The sequence below is a fragment of the Thermobia domestica genome, chromosome 2, assembly GCF_964235325.1.
Source record: "Thermobia domestica chromosome 2, izTheDome1.hap1.1, whole genome shotgun sequence".
In the NCBI taxonomy this organism is placed as follows: domain Eukaryota; kingdom Metazoa; phylum Arthropoda; class Insecta; order Zygentoma; family Lepismatidae; genus Thermobia; species Thermobia domestica.
Genome location: NC_137455.1, coordinates 52,625,911 through 52,644,377, shown reverse-complemented (window position 1 = coordinate 52,644,377; position 18,467 = coordinate 52,625,911). Strand labels below are relative to the sequence as shown.

Here is an 18,467-nt window from a genome sequence, read left to right as displayed (position 1 = left end):
CTTTTGTCTGTAACTGTTGTAGTCTTCATCTTTCATGATGGGAGCACATGTAGTTGGATGCTATCTAAAGTGTGGAGTCTTGTTTGATATAGCTTCGATGAATAGTTGTGTTAAATTCTTAGAAAATAGCAAAAAAGAAACATATATACGTAGAGGCTGTCAAACCCAGTTTCATAGAGCCAAAGGCGGCATAAGCCCAATGGTTCCCGGAGCAAGTGGAATTCATCGAGATGAGCTTGCAAAAGCAATTTAAGCACACACTGGTACTATTTGCCGGAATCATTATATTTCGTTACCAGTTATCATCGCGTTTGGTCAGGTTTTAATGGCCATGTATTTTTATGTTTATTTTTTATTATTTTTGTGGTTTTAAATGTATTTTGTGATGTTTATTTTTGTATTTTTATGGAACTTCTTGTGGTATGATCTGGATACATGGTATTCAGTATATGTTGTTACATGAGATGATATTTGTAACTACCATGCTACAGTCTCGCTAGCCTATTTCTGCTTAATATATATCTGTTATTTATTTATTTATTTATTTATTTATTTATTTATTTACTAGCAGCGTTCACCCCGCTTCGCTGCGGTCACCCCGGAACGCAATAAACTTTGTTACTTAGATAATTTTTACTTTTTCGCTTTCAAGTGATATGATAAAAACCATAGAAGATTGCAGTAAATGTTAACATTATATCGCCTGTCATTTATGTTAACCCGCCCCGCTTCGCTGCGGTCACCCCCGAACGCAATAAACTTTGTTACTTAGATAATTTTTACTTTTTCGCTTTCAAGTGATATGATAAAAACCATTATAACGCCTGTCATTTATGTTAACCCGCCGAGTGACACGGTCATGCGGGTTGCATATAAATACGTTTATTTTTATACCTATGATGAACTAACAAAGGATTTGTACGTAATGGACACCTGAATGGTCAATTATCTCAAGACACTGGTAATTGAAAATTAAAGTGATATGATAAAAACCATCTAGGGTCCAAATCCTAATAACCCCCCAAAAATAAAAGAAATTGGTTCAGCCGTATTAGCGTGATGAGCGGACAAAGGATTTGTACGTTCTCTTTTATATATATAGATTGTATTTTTATTATTTTTCAATGAGGGTTATGTGCAGTAAGTATAATATGCATAATTGATTCTTCAGTATATATCTATATATATAAAAGAGAACGTACAAATCCTTTGTCCGCTCATCACGCTAATACGGCTGAACCAATTTCTTTCATTTTTGGGGGGTTATTAGGATTTGGACCCTAGATGGTTTTTATCATATCACTTTAATTTTCAATTACCAGTGTCTTGAGATAATTGACCATTCAGGTGTCCATTACGTACAAATCCTTTGTTAGTTCATCATAGGTATAAAAATAAACGTATGTATATGCAACCCGCATGACCGTGTCACTCGGCGGGTTAACATAAATGACAGGCGTTATAATGGTTTTTATCATATCACTTGAAAGCGAAAAAGTAAAAATTATCTAAGTAACAAAGTTTATTGCGTTCGGGGGTGACCGCAGCGAAGCGGGGCGGGTTAACATAAATGACAGGCGATATAATGTTAACATTTACTGCAATCTTCTATGGTTTTTATCATATCACTTGAAAGCGAAAAAGTAAAAATTATCTAAGTAACAAAGTTTATTGCGTTCCGGGGTGACCGCAGCGAAGCGGGGTGAACGCTGCTAGTTGTTACATAAGATTATACTTTCAACCACCACACTACTATTTCTAGCCTGTTTTTTTGTTAACATTCAGAATGAAACCTTTCGTGCCTTAGTAGCTTCGAAAGGTTCAATTATTTTCCCAAAATCAGGATCGAACTGGCAAACATAGGGCCCACCCTACAGATTAAAATGAGGGCCTACTATATTATGTTAGGTTTATATGTTTTACGAAATATCAAAATATCTTCTAACCTGTAAATAGTTAGAGTTTAATAACATAAAAGTAAAAGATTAATTTTCAAAAAGTTGCTGGAGAATACTGCTGAGAACAATTAAGGCGTTTAAGTGAAAAAAAAAAAAAAAAAAAAAAAACGTGGAAAACTATCTAAAATCGTTCTGATGCACCAAGGTCAGAGGTGTAAATACAAATGGCTAAGAAATAAAATATTATTTCACTGAATTTAGTACCCTGAAACTTTTTTTCTGATCCCTACTTAATAAATTATAATAATGAACTACATTCTAGTAATGATGAGTTATTAGGACTGATAATGATTTTCTGAACACAAACTCAGGATTTATTTTCAGTTTTACTAAAATATTATGGATAGATGTAAGAACTGATTTGCATTAAGGAGAAATCACATTGGGATATATGAAAAAAGTTTTACGCCTGTGCAACTTCTTATTTATTTATTTATTTATTTTTTATAAATTGTCAATCAGCCCCATGTAATAAAACTGTAGGGGAAAAATAACTGAAAAGTTACAAAATATAAATAAATAAAATCACTCGGTGAGATCTGACCTAGTTCAATAGTATTGAATTCCCACAAAAAGAGAGAACACACATTGCTATCGAAACAACTACAAAGCTTTCTTCCATTTGTATGGATAGACAACGAACATCTTAACAACTATCTTGATTCTTTTAACGATTTCTGTGGTTGAAAAATGTGTGTGTGTGTGTGTTTTACCTACAATCAAGTTTTCTGCATTTGTCAACGTACTATTTTGTTCTAAAAGTACCTTTACATTAAGTAACAAAAGAGAAGCTGAGTAGTAAGATATTGGTAAGTACTAAATATTTCGAGTAGATGAATGACTATTTTTCCTCGACAGTAGGTTGGCATAAATCATATAAGCAATTATGCGTGCTTATTTTACCAGGCACAACAGAAACTTTTCCTATAGTCATAGAACTTAACTATGTGCAAGATCATTAATGAGCCAACACAGTACCGCAACATCCAAAGAATGTTAAGTCTGACTAAGAATTTGCGAGAGCTGTATACGAGCTATTGATGAAAAATTCTGTCTGTATTAATGAGGAGATTTTGCCTCCTGACTGAAGAAAGGAGAGAGAGAGAGAGAGAGAGAGAGAGAGAGAGAGAGAGAGAGAGAGAGAGAGAGAGAGAGAGAGAGAGAGACAGAGAGAGAGAGAGAGAGAGAGAGAGAGTGAGAGAGTGAGAGTGTGAGAGAGTGAGAGTGTGAGAGTGTGAGAGAGTGAGAGTGTGAGAGTGTGAGTGAGTGAGTGAGTGAGTGAGTGAGTGAGAGAGAGAGAGAGAGAGAGAGTGAGTGAGTGAGTGAGAGAGAGAGAGTGTGTGTGAGTGAGTGAGTGAGAGAGTGTGTGTGTGAGTGAGTGAGTGAGAGAGTGTGTGTGTGTGAGTGAGTGAGTGTGTGTGTGTGTGTGTGTGTGTGTGTGTGTGTGTGTGTGTGTGTATGTATGTATGTATGTATATATATCCTAACTATATATAAAACTACATGAGCTGACATAAATTATTGAGCACTTCCTGTAGGGCTACAATGACTAAATTTGGCATGATTGTAGCTTTCCGGAACTAACCCACAGGAAAATTGTCAAAAGTGAAAATTTTTAATTTTTAGAGGGTCTAAAGAGGGGATGAAAAATTTCCCCATGTTATTTAAATGGACCTTTTTTTGGACTTATAATCTCATGTTTTAGGTACTTAGAATTGGAATAGAAACTTGAAATTCGGAATGCTTACACATTTTCGGTAGCACTACCTAACTAAATCAGTACAAGTAAAAAATTCCGACCTTAGAGTGGTTTTATAGGGAACTAAAAAATATTTCCCATGTTATTTATATGGGACACCTTTTACACCCTCAAATTATTGAGCACTTCCTGCAGGGCTACAATGATTAAATTTGATATGATTATAGCTTTTCGGGACAAACCCACAGGAAAATTGCCAAAAGTGAATATTTTTAATTTTTAGAGGGTCTAAAGAGGGGATGAAGAATTTCCCCATGTTATTTAAATGAGACTTTTCCTGGACCTATAATCTCATGTTTTAGGTACTTAGAATTGGAATAAAAACTTCAAATTCGGTATGCTTGTACGTTTTCGTTAGCTTTACCTAATTGAATCATCAGAAATGAAAATTTCTAGCCGTAAAGTGGTGTTATGGGGAACTGAAAAATCTTTCCAATGTTATTTATATGGGACGTCTTCTATACCCCAAAATGTTTAGGCACTTCCGGCAAGATTAGAATGATGAAATTTGGCATGATTGTAGCCTTCCACGACTAACCGACAGAAAAATTGCCAAAAGTAAAAAAATCCAACTTTAGAGTGGTTTTATAGGGAACTGAAAAATCTTTCCCATGTTATTTATATGGGACACCTTTTACACCCTCAAATTATTGAGCACTTCCTGCAGGGCTACAATGATTAAATTTGACATGATTATAGCTTTTCGGGACAAACCCACAGGAAAATTGCCAAAAGTGAATATTTTTAATTTTTGGAGGGTCTAAAGAGGGGATGAAGAATTTCCCCATGTTATTTAAATGAGACTTTTCCTGGACCTATAATCTCATGTTTTAGGTACTTAGAATTGGAATAAAAACTTCAAATTCGGTATGCTTGTACGTTTTTGTTAGCTTTACCTAATTGAATCATCAGAAATGAAAATTTCTAGCCGTAAAGTGGTGTTATGGGGAACTGAAAAATCTTTCCAATGTTATTTATATGGGACGTCTTCTATACCCCAAAATGTTTAGGCACTTCCGGCAAGATTAGAATGATGAAATTTGGCATGATTGTAGCCTTCCACGACTAACCGACAGAAAAATTGCCAAAAGTAAAAAATTCCAACTTTAGAGTGGTTTTATAGGGAACTGAAAAATCTTTCCCTTGTTATTTATATGGGACACCTTTTACACCCTCAAATTATTGAGCACTTCCTGCAGGGCTACAATGATTAAATTTGACATGATTATAGCTTTTCGGGACAAACCCACAGGAAAATTGCCAAAAGTGAATATTTTTAATTTTTAGGGGGTCTAAAGAGGGGATGAAGAATTTCCCCATGTTATTTAAATGGACCTTTTTTTGACATATAATCTCATGTTTTAGGTACTTTGAATTGGAATAAAAGCTTGAAATTCGGTATGCTTCTACGTTTTCGTTAGCTTTACCTAAGTGAATCATCAGAAATGAAAATTTACAACCGTAGATTGGTTTTATGGAAAACTGAAAAAATCTTTCGCATGTTATTTACGGTGTATGTGGGACGTCTTCTACACCCTAAAATGTTTAGGCACTTCCGGTATGATTAGAATGATGAAATTTGGCATTATTGTAGCCTTTGAGAACTAACCGTGAAATAATTGCCAAAAGTGAATATTTTTATTTTTTCAGGGGTCGAAAGGGAATGAAGAAATTCCTATGCTATTTAAATGGGCGTTTTCTTGTGATACAAAATCTTATCTTTCAGATAGTTGAGATAGGAAAAAAAAGAAAGTCGGTAGAATTCCGCTCCGCTGCAGCTGCCTTTGTCCCCACTTTGAACTCGTATTGCATACACGCCCTTATGACGCTCTGTGGAGGTCTCATTCACTCTGTTCTTACGCAAGTTCACAATGTAACTGAACTACCATAACCAGGTAGTATGCTGCACATACGCAGAACAACAGCTGACCTTCGTCTTATCCTCATTCGCATTCAACTCACGGTGGGAGGTCCAATTGAACACAGACCTACAAAAAAGCGACAGAACTTTCTTGCTTACCTTTATAAATTAACAGAAATAAAAAATTCCAACTTTGGTGGGGTTTATTTATAGGAACTACTTTTATATCTCAAAATTATTGGGCAATTTCTTTAGGATTACAATGATTAAATTTGGCATGTCAAAGGAAAATTGCCAAAAGTGAATATTTTTAGTTTTTAGGGGATTTTTGAAACGGGTATTACGGAACGTGTTTGTTACAGTTGCTTTATATTTTGTATTCTTGTTGATCCCTTGTTAAAATGCACCGTTATTGTTACCTTAAGTTATCATTATAGCAGTTGATGTTAATTGTTTAATTTTATTTAATGTTATTTGTTTTAAACAGTTGTGCACTACATATCAAATCAGTATCTCCGATAATTGTAATCGTTCCGAGGACAAGTAACTGCGCTCTCTACACAGCGCATCATTCGCATATGAGCATGAATCTCCTTGACATTCCTGGAAACATCTGTACATGTTCATTACAGACAAAAGTTATAGACGCCGTGATAAAAATTGGCAAATGATACTATAAAAGGGAGATTTTTTCGATTATTTTTTCAATATCTCGGACCGTTTGCAAGATTTGAGCCTACTTCCGTTTGAAGTTTCTAATTCATGTATGATAAGTGTATTCTTTCTTCTTGCATTCAGTATGTAATAAGCAAACAGATTACATACACAATTAATTACAATGTCAGTTATAGATGGTGTTCAATGGGCAAAACACTGCAAAAATAAAAGTTCGTCTTAGACTGCAGAAATGGTTATCGCTCCTTTTCAATTTTTGGGCATAAAACAAACGTCTGAGACATATACAACCCCAATATACAACGATGTGGTGTTGCAATGCATAATGCTTAGGATATGATGCTTTTTTTTTTTTTTTTTTTAATTTCAACACTTGCAGTGTACCCGTAAAAATGTAATAAAGAAATAACAACTATACCCAGGGAACAACACCATTGGACTTTCATTTCGGAGTATGATACATGTCTGCTGCAAAAATTCCTTTTCACTTATACTTGATAGTAACATAAGAGTCTACACAAAAAGAAATCCCTTTAAGCTTCTTTATGGAGAATGCTTGGTGCCTGTCCAAATACAAATCATATTGAACTTCATTTTCACACTATGATACGAACCTTCCCAGACACAAATACCTCTTACGTTCCAGTTTTTTTTTAATATACGAAAGACATGACGAAGCAAAAGCTTTCATTCAAAGGAGTATGCGTGTAGCAGGATACCACAGGGGTGGTGTGGAAATACTACAAAGTTACAAGAAAAAGAATCGACCTTTGTCTTACAAATATGCAAGAGTTATGGTCGAACAAAAATCCCAGATTTCTTTTTTGAAAATTATAAATAAGAAAAAAAAACTCTGAAAATGAGAATCCAACATCATCATTCATTATATAATACGTCGATAAATTGTGGTTGACAAAACAAAGGTTGATATAAAAAAAATGTGAGTTATTAAACAGAGTATTAAGGAGCAAAGGATGATAAATATGAGATCTGGGAATGTTGGGCCGATTTAAGGAAACATTAAGAATAAATGCACGAACATATGACATGCGAGGCCGTAGGCCGAGCAAATACGGGGGTCTGGGGGCGAAGCCCCCAGCTGGCCAAAGGCTAGTATATATATGTGTATATATATATATATATATATATAATATATATATATATATATATATATATATATATATATATATATGAGAGTGTTTCCTTGTTAATCCTTCTTAAATGCATGCATTTCCATAATATAATTTGGAATCCTGATTATTATAACTATCAACAGTAAAAGATGTTTATTTAATTCAAAAACTGTTCAAATATTGTATCATATTATTTATTGTGTTATCTTTATATTTTACTGCGCTATGTGCTGATGTTCCTATAAAGTACTGACAAATTCTGTACCTGTTTTTAACCATGTATTGATACTTAAAATGCCTAAAGAACAGTAATACATTTAGACTGAGTCTGAATATAAATGTAATATTGAGTTAGGTCGAAAGGTACTCATCGAATAAGATTTAGAAGAAAAATCTAAAAAGTTGGATCAAAATCTACGATGCAATACGATGAACAGCATAAATGAAGTGTTCGGCTCAAACCATTTTCTGACACCGTCTTAATTCTTCTGTGTTCCATTCTCTCTCTCTCTCTCTCTCTCTCTCTCTCTCTCTCTCTCTCTGTTTGTGTGTTTGTTTATGCAAGTATACACTAGACTTATTTAAAAAAAAAAAATGCCCTCATGCTATTTCTATTTTGAATGATGGCCAATCAGACAATCAACTAAATTGTGATGAATTAATTTGTCTTAAAAATAAAGAAAAGAAAACTGGAACAACTTTTCAGTAAGTCGAACTTGAGTTTTTCTTAATGTGTGATTCTTATAATGTGTGCTTACAACATGTATTTTACTACAGTATGTGTTTCAAATATTCATACTGGAACTCCTCACGTCACCAATTTTAATAAACAATGTTAAACCATATAATATCTATTAGACGAAGACTGTCTTCATGTTAAGCTGCTAATGTGTATATTATTACATCGTCCCGAGGACATTTATTAAACGCTTCAACAAATACTTTTTCCTCTGATTTCTAATAGCTGTCTGCACTTAAGCACAATTTTAACTTCGCATCTATTCAATCTGATGACAAATTTATCTAAATTACGATTACTACAATCAGATATAGGCAAGTTTGACTTTCAATTTCTTTTCTTACTTATGAATTTACTTACTTACTTTTCGTCTTCTATTAAACTACTGTTTTCATAAAATTCCACACTATTTAAAACTACAAAATTCTCACAGGTAATCTCCATATAATCAAAACATGACTGACTTGCGAAAATTCTTGATTATAGCATGTGATAATATGAGAGTCCAACGTGCTACAATGATTTTTGAGCTCATCATAAACGAATGAGCTTTTCAAATAAAAGAATTAGTTATTTCGTTGACTGAATTTTTATGTTCTATACTGGAAAAATATATATTTCACAATAAATATACACAACTTTCTTTTGTCAATATTGAAACAATGTAATAGTGCTTGTATATTCTTAAACATTAGAATTCAGTTAAACGATCAGGTATTTATATTCTCACTTTATAATCGGGAGGTTCCAGTCTTGAGTTCCACCATCACTCGGTATTCTTGACTAAGGATTTACCAAGGGTTTTCCTCGTTCCCATTAGGCAATAAGTGAAATGATGTATTCAGACTTGTAACTTGAATCTGGCTGATTTTCTTCAAACATGCTGTTTGATGTTTTCTGTTAATTGTTTCAAGTTTAAAATGGATTTACAATTTTACCTGGAATTGTGTTAATTAATTAAATGAAATGTGTTGCGATAATATTACATTTACATCTCATTATTCATTTATAATTAATTTTATTATAGAAACAGATATATCACTTTCATGTCCAGTACGAAGGTTGTTCACTTTAGTTTACATTACATTAACATTCGTTTTACAACGAAACATTTCACAAATGATTAGCCCTGTTTCCGGTTTCCAGTGATCTAGTTTTGAGCATTAACTGAATGAAAAAAATTATTCTTCAGTATGTGTAATATCTATTGACTCATGTCTTTGAAATAAAGATATGACACTGTAGGATAAATGCTATTTAATTACAGAGCATTACATAGCATGTGTACTTCCAGAATTTTAATCTTTACTGCAAATTCTTAAGCTATAACTACATTGTTAACTTCGGTTATTCTTATCCTGTTTTCGTTCAGAATATCTAACTACAGCGTTGCTACACGACATTGAAAAGTTACAGAAATTAAGTGATTATTGTCTTTCATTTCCTAAGCAACGAAAAAAAAGTCAATTTACCGTCAATCCCATTTCAAAATAACTAGGACAAGATCAAAATCTAGAAATTTATTTGAATTACAGAAAGTTTATTGTTCTGGATTTGATTCTCGTAAATTTTTTTTATTCAAGATTCCTTATTTGGACTCGAGAGTACCAATAATTTCGTTAGCTGCTTGCTTTATATCAAGATTTTTCATCTTGCCAATTTTGCACCAATACAATTTTCTTCCGTTGGAAGAACTCACTAGCATGTGAATGTAGATATAATAACTAATTTGTGTTTTGCTCTTCCTTTCAGGGATTGTGTTATTGTTCCAATTGTCAACTCTGCCGCCAGCATTTTTGCAGGATTTGTAGTGTTTTCAGTGCTTGGTTTTATGTCTCACCAAACTGGCATAAGTGTGGAAGATGTTGCCACAGGCGGTGAGTATAACTCAAGATGATTATTACTATTATTATTTACAAATATTCCCAAAAGAAATAATGTAGAGAACATTGTTATTAGTGTCTACAAAGTAGGTTGATAAATAAACAAGCCCTAATTGTTATTGATACCATACAAGAAACTAGTTTCAGAAAACAAAGTAGCCAGAGAAAATAGTAATAAATAAATAAGTCAAATAAAACCATGTAAGAAACTGTGATGATCTTTTAGAAAGAGAACGGAAGTATAAAAATATTTCAGCAAAGGATTGAATGGAATTGTAAAAGCTCTAGTTTGACTTCCGCAGTTATGCCTGTAGATTATAGAAGAGAGGATGATGGTTATAAACGAACGATTATGGAGAACTTGATGGAATGAAATAGTGGGGAGAGGAGGGATTGGAGGGCATTGTGGGTATTTATAAACACAATGTTATTTATCATAGTCTACTTCTAGTACCAAAAGTAGCACTAAGATATGTAACCAATAATGAAACAAAATAACTCTACACTGATAACCATAGTTACTCTCTAGGCTGGCGAAAGAGCCTACCAAACCATGTTACAAGATTTTTCTTTTTTCTTTCTTTTTTTTTTTAGTTATAATGTTGATTTTATGTATTTTGTGTATTTTTCCTTTATATTTGTTATTCTTACATTAATATATTTAATAGTTAAGTATAAGACAAGGCAAAGTGTCTTAACCTGCAATTTAAAATAAGTACTACTACTATTATGCAAAGGGATTTTTTGATAACACGCCAATGGACTTACAGATTAAGGATACAATCAATAAATGTAATAACATCGACGACTCCTTATCTTCCCAAAAGTAAGTCGCAGTAATAGGCCGAGAAACACCTAGAGCTTCGTGTCTATGATTACTGTATGCGTCTTTGCCGTGGGAGACCAAAGTTAGATTCCTAGTAGATGCTCATGTGGTTCGTATTTCACATTGTTAGGTCAAGTCTCATATAGCCCTTGTGCTGAAAGGGATGTTAAACTTCAATCCCACAAACAACCAAGCCAACGAACATCTATGTTAAGGTCCCAAACAGAAACTGTGGTAACGTGGACGACTCTTCGTTTTCCCGAAAAGAATTTTTCAACAAATGGCCAACGACATGTAGATTAAGGTCTGAATCAATATCTACTAACATGGATGACTCTTTATCTTCCCAAAAAGAATTCATGATGACAGGCCAACAAATATCTACTTGTAGATTGACAGTCAATAGACCTCTTGGTAGGAATCCCAATAAGTGGCTACCAAACTTTGTAACCTCAAATGAAATGTCAGTTTTAATTGGGGTTGCAATGATTTTGTTGACTGATTTCTTGATATGGTTCACATTTTATATTTAAAACTACAATGAAATAACTAACAAACAATAGTTAATAAAAGTAAACATATTGATTGTCATTTTAAAACATTTTTCTGACCAGAACAAAATGAATTATTTAATAACTATACTATTTTTGTTACAGTTTCAAGGACCTAACGTCCTCTTCATCAGACATTATTTTATATAAAGATCAATAGAATTGTAAAATGTATTTGTATTTGGAGATTAAGAACATCAATGGGTATTTACAGAGGGTATAATGTAATTGTTACTTTCAAAAAAAAAAATAAATAAAATAAAAAAAAATGTAAAATTGCATTGACAATTAACATGTATTAACAATGTAATTATATGATATTGTTACATATTACAAATTTAAAATTTTATATATATAAAATCAACAATTAAAATTATACAAATGAAAATGCTAACTAACGGCTGAGGAAGATATAAGATTTGCTGTCATCTGTCTTTTCTCAATGTCTGATGAAGAGGACGTTAGGTCCTTGAAACTGTAACAAAAATAGTATAGTTATTAAATAATTCATTCTGGTCAGAAAAATGTTTTAAAATGTTATTGTGATTATCCAGAACTCTGGAGTATATTTATATTGATTGTCATCTACAAGATTTGATAACCCTTGATGTAAAGTATGAAACAAAACAATAGATTTTTTAAACATAGCTTATTCCTTTTTATCATGTTAAGACATCACTACTACTGTTTTAAATTCTTATTTCTTTTTTACTTTTACTGCAGAAATCAGACTAAGATTCTTTTAAGTACGAATTCAAAATATGATACTCTAAAATTAAAATTACACTTTACTTACTACTTTGCCTTGATCAGTTTTTCAGTTTGTTTCGGTCATCTCCGACACCTGGTTCCCTGGCGTTTTTTTCGTTACAGATTGAATGAATCTACGGCTACTGAATTGTATAGTGGAATATCTTCTTAACCATAAAAAAAAAAAATCTGGTTGTTATTAAGAAAAGAGTCTTGTCCTTATTACCTTCACATCCCACTTCAAAATTCTTTTAATATTGTCTCTTACTCTTTGGGACCAAAAACATTTTCACCAATGGCGAAGCTTTTAGTTCTTCTATAGGACATCATCTGAGCAATTAAGAAATCAGAAATTAGTTTTGAGGCAACTGTTTTCGCAGTCTTGCATTTTGCAATTTACATGATATGTAACACTACGGTAAACTTGAACAAATCTCTGTTACGGTGATAAGGTCAGATTCTTCAAAATCTCATTCCACAAAGAAGTTCGATAAAGTTTCATTGTTTCTTAAATTTTGCTGTTTGCTAATGTTAGTTTGATTTGCTGTGCGTTTGAATGACCGCGCCATCTTGGGACGTCACGGTGAATATTTGATTGGAAAGAATACCGAGTGTCGTAAACTCGTTTATTTTGACTTTCGTAACCATTCATGGATTCAAAGAATCTTGCACCATTTATCTTGAAAGAAGTCGTCTTTTCTGGTGTACTCTTACCGCATCTTCCATATGTTACTACATCCTTCCAACTCCGTCCTTCCAGAATGAATGATTTCGTTCCTGTAAAGTGGTGTCATCTATCCTTTTGTCGTTACGTGCAAGGTGTTATTGCAGTAGACTACTAGAAGTTACAGTATCCTCAATTCTACATAAATTGTGTTACTTCCTCCATGTTTACTCTGGAATTATTATTTAAATAATTATTATTTTTCTCACCATTATTTATCTTTATTACCTACATTAATATGAACATACCTATTAACGTCTGAGGAAGATAACGTTACGTTATGGAAACTGTTACGAAATAATTTATTTTTGATAAAGAAATGCATACTCTGGTCAGAAAAATAATAATTATTTAAGTTGTTTTAATTTAAAATGTATTGCACAGCAGATTCAACAACCACCATAGACTATTAGTTAGTTGAACTAACACAGGTTCGCTTTCTGGAAGGAATGCGAAATGAAGAGAGGGTGAGTGATCATTATGACAGTAATAGTGCACAACAATGATGATGATGATTCTTGTTAACAGCTATCAATTGTGGAATAAAACCAATGAGTTTTATTATGTTCTATATTATTTTCTAATATTAAAAAATATAAAGACAGCATCTGCATTTGATTGTAATGTAATAAAAATAAAATTGCGCATATAATCAATATCTTAGTTGTCTTCCAATCAATATTAGAAACTGTCCGTTGTGCTAATTCGAGCCGCGTAGGACAAAATTCACATCCTGCAACCAGTGCTAATTTTACCAAGGTCACTAAGATTTTTGTTTTGCTTCCAGTTTCTCGAAACAAATAGAATTTACGAATAAGAAATTATAAGACAATTAATTATATGCAAGGAATACAGAAATATGACCTTTTTAGAAGAAAAGATAGCAAATATAAAATTTAAAAGTTCCCTATCAGACTTATCGATTTCGACTAGTTTTTACAGATGTGTAATACTTCAATATTTGATCCGATACTAAATGAAATATATTCTTTTAATCATTCAATAGTCTATTAGATTGCATATCAAATACTAATGAAATTTGTACTCACATAATTTTATTAAAGAAGAAAGTCAAATAAGATGGTATTTAATAAATCAGTGTATAGTGGTTGGTAGTGCAAGGATTCTGAAATCAATGAATACAACTATTCTGTATCTATAATAAGTGAACACTTAGATAAGAAATAGTACAACCTTCAGTGAATTCAACATTGTTGTTTTTAACGCAAGAGTTGTAGAGACAAGTCTAAAAGTTTTTTGATGTATAGTTTAAGTATACCAACTCTCGTCCCTGAGTTTGGACCCAGTAAAAAAGAGGCAACACAGGTGAAAATTGAAAGAGAATTCAGATTATTGCGTCGTAAACCCTTCAGTATGTTCATTTTAAAGTAAAGAAGTAAATTCAAAGTGAGTGAGACGATAACTTTGAAAATAATTTATTCTACAGTGCAAGAATATTCAGAGAATGTGATTCTTCAAGTGACATTAAAATTCATTAAAGGAATCGTATCGAAGAAAGCGAATAACCTGTACGTGAAACGTATATGGTGAAGATGTACATAATAGGTGTATAGATGAGTACAAACTTTATTAATATATTCTTATAACTCAAAATGCCGAGTCATACGTATTGTCAATCTAATCACTCATCTACATTAAGCTGATTAGCATTTCAGTTCCTGAACACTTCAATATTCAGGATATGATTACAAGGTTGCCTGAACTGAAAGTCCTCTTGTGTGGATTGTTCAGACGAATTCTGGACAGTTAATGACCTTAATTCACTTAGTTACTTTTTAAAAACAATAATATGTAAATTCATCCATAACTACAGTGTAGCGAGCCCCATAAGGAAGCAAAGCCACAAGAAACTAAAACGATCCATTGTTTTCGTCAGAACACAATGCAGATGTATTTGTTTGCTATCAAATAATGTTGAATACTATTTACTTCTATATTAATATTGTGTAGCTTCCAACTTCGCTGGTTAAATATATAGTTCACGACATCTGAACCTTATGGATTTAACAAACATTAAAAGATAACTTCCCCCTCTACAAACATATACACTCAAACTGTCGACACTGGTTTGTCTAAGGTACCCTTAACAGAAAAGGACGATTACTATTATTAATGACACGAGATGATACGAAATTATCTAATCCAGTGTTCGATAAGCGAAAGTTCAATCAATTGGACTTAGTTGGTAATAATATTGAAATACCAAAAAGAAAAAGAGAAGGCTAGATTCTACAGGTGCAGAATCACTGATAAAATAAAACTAAAATATCTTGTTTAATTATGCTAAAAAAATGTCCGTATGCTCAGAATATTTTAAAAAGAAGCTGCTAATATAACGAATGCATAATAAACTAATTTGAATTCTACATAACCTATGTGATTATTATGTTTTTATTTTTTATAATTAGTAAAGCTTTAATTTTATGTTTAAAATAATATGTATGTTTCCCTTTCTGTTTATGAATTTTTCATGTACATATTTTTGTTTTTTAAGGTCCGAGCCTTGCCTTCGTCACATATCCTGAAGCCATTAGCATGCTACCATTACCTCAGCTTTGGTCTGTATTGTTCTTTGCAATGTTGTTTGTGTTGGGAATTGGTACAGAGGTGTGTAAACTAGTATTTCATAATACCAGGTTTAATTTCGAAAACTAATGAATGATGAATTGGTACATTTCAATTGATGAATAATAAAGAAAGACAACATTTTTTAAAAAGAAAGTCAGCTCATGACAACTCTTCACTCAACTGTAATAGTCTGCAAATGTTTTGTCAGAAAGTTTATTCTGGGGTTACTACAGAAAGAGATACATAATATTACTTGAAGACAGGGTCGGCTCTATTATACTTGTGTAATGCGTGCATTTGCGGGGGGAGGCAAGTTCCGAGGGGCGGCAAAATCTGTCATAACTGAAATATATTATTTAAAATAAATATTTCTTGTTGGAAACAGACTTCATGATAATGGTAGTTAAATTTACTAAGCTGACATATTTGAATACTACATTCATAAATCATGTGTAGGCCGCATTAGTTTAAGATAACATGGACAGTACTAAAGCGAATGGTCAAACAAATCCCACCATTAATTGCTGGATTGTTGTCAAATACAAGACTCAATTTTCGAACAGTAGCAAACACCTGTTTCATTTAGTTAGTTATCACAGTTTTAATATGGAAACTAGTCTCGTCTTTGTCACAAACAAGTTCCTTATCATTGAAAACGGAAACGATTAAAAAAAATAACAAATGTAGAAGGAAAATCAAGAAATAAAGATAAAAGAGCTAGTTGCACTGGAGTTGCAAACTGACATATTGAGACTGAAGCTCAATATTGAATTCTATAAAAAGGATTGCCATCTTTCAGCTGCAAGTGTGTTTGCTTTTTTCTTTCACTAATATAATAGATTATTATTTAAAGAAAAAACAGACACTACGAGATTGTATTTGTAGTGTTTAGACCTTTGAGTGCGAGTGCACTTTCCCTCGCCGTCGTTGTTCATGATGGGGTATCATACTTAAAATCGTGGCTTTTAAGATTTGTTCTTTGTGGAGAAAGGGGAGGTGGCAAATTATGCCATTGCACGAGGCGACAAATTGCCTAGGGCCGGCTCTGCTTGAAGATCATATCTGTTCTCAACGGCAATATACTCAATCTATTGAGAGCAGCGAGGGAGGGGGGGGGGCGAAGGAGACTACAATTAATGGATGATATTAAAACAGAAAGATCATACGCGAAGACGAAAAGGTTAGCGGAGGACCGTGGAGCATGGAAGCTTCTCAGCTGCGGCAAGTGACCTGCCAATAAAGGCAGAATACCTATGATGATGATTGAGAGCAGCTATGCTTTCGGAAAATATATGTATTACATATTTCTTTACTGAGTAACTCCGAAACACCCTTATGACAAAATATTGTAGATTTATTATAGATTGGATTAGAGTTATCATAAATTGTTTCTTTCTTATAGGTTGAGTTAGAGTTATCATAAAGTGTTTCATTTTATAGCATAGGAAAAGGTGGAGTTAGAGTTTTCACAAAGTGTCAATTTTTAATAGGTTGAATTAGTTATCATAAATTGTTTCTTTCTTATAGGCTGAATTAGTTTTCTCATAAATCCTTGCTTACAGGTTGAGTTAGAATTTTCATAAAGTGTTCCTTTCATCTTTTTATTGATATGTGTGGGGAAAATACTAATATAAATATACTAGCAGGGGTAAAAGGGAAGAGGAACGCAGGAGGACGTCCTTCCCCCACTTCCTATAAAAATAGTGGGCAAAGATAGGCACGGGGGATGGAGTAACGTCATGCGTTCCTCTACCTTTTCAGATGCTCTTTTACCCCTGTATACTATTATTTCATAGATAATAAAATGCATCATTATTTTGACCTGTAGGCTAAAAGACATATATGCTCCTAAAAAGTGAATGGTTACAGAATTGACGGAAGGATAATAATGAGGTGAAACGGGTGTCCTTCTGAGAAAAACCACAGAGATAGTGTTTTCTTGAGCTCAAACTCCTATGGTTTGGAATCAAATTTGCTAGAAGTAAGCACTATAGCACAAAACCATCGTATCTTAACAAATTTATGAGAACATTCCTGTAATTAATGATAATTGTATTGTTGTACCCATGTTTACACTGAAGTTAGAAAGTATTATTATTATTATTGTCATCTTTGAGAGTTTTGAAATAGAAACGATATAATATACACTATTGTTTGTGAAACTAGCAACACCAAGAAAGACACAAGTGAATATTATGAAATGTATACCACAGATTCGTTACATGATTATAGAGAAATGATTACTGTTTAAAACTGTACAACACATCTGATAAATGTATGGCGTGAAGCCTTGGGTGTTGCAAATCAGTCTCTGACGTGGCATTGATTTAAACAGGCATTAGATGTATACCTGAGAAATCACCTGCCACGCTTCTTATATGTGTGTTCACAGGACGTCTACAAAAGACATACACAAGACATCTGTTCCTTCCATGACATTGATTTTTTTATTTTGTGGCAGACAAATGTTATATAGTATGCGTAAGTAAAGAATCCAAATATTTATTATATTATATTATAATATATATATAATATAAGTTCTGATCTTATGGCACCTTTTGTTCGTTTTCAGTTTTAAAATGTTTTCGCTAATTTAATATTATTTTTATAATATCTCTCTTTCTCCATCGTTATCAGTTGTTTACTGCTGTCGATCTTACTTCTAAGCTTCGGTCATTCGGTAGCCATATGACCTGTTGCGTCTTGGCCATTCGGTAAGCGTTTGTTAAGTAATATTTCTGCAGTTTGCAAGTTTATGAAGTAGATATCTTCTTTCTTAACAGTTGATAAGGTTTCTTAATTTTTCTTCCGATATTTCGTATAGCGTTCTCGATAGATTCAATTTCAATTTTTTTCAATAACCTTTTCTAGTTTTTGAGTTTAGTGTTCTGTAAAACATTCTGAAAATCTTAATTCGACATTCAGTATGCCTCGAGTCTTGTTCCTTTATTTGGCACGTCTCGCAGAAGTACTTTGCACACCGAACCAAGGAAGCTGCTGGGCCCCCAATCATGTATTG

The 18,467-nt window shown here is 32.9% G+C and overlaps 1 protein-coding gene across 3 annotated transcripts in view; it reads left to right on the top strand.

The window, feature by feature from the left end:
* LOC145672130 (sodium- and chloride-dependent glycine transporter 1-like) overlaps positions 1-18,467 on the top strand; it is a 102,329-nt gene that overhangs the window by 62,694 nt on the left and 21,168 nt on the right. For all 3 annotated transcript variants that reach the window (XM_081741454.1, XM_081741445.1, XM_081741434.1), the window contains exons 9-10: positions 9,878-10,002; positions 15,375-15,487. In XM_081741454.1, coding sequence (XP_081597580.1) covers positions 9,878-10,002; positions 15,375-15,487 — 238 coding nt within the window. The remainder of the gene's footprint in view (positions 1-9,877; positions 10,003-15,374; positions 15,488-18,467) is intronic.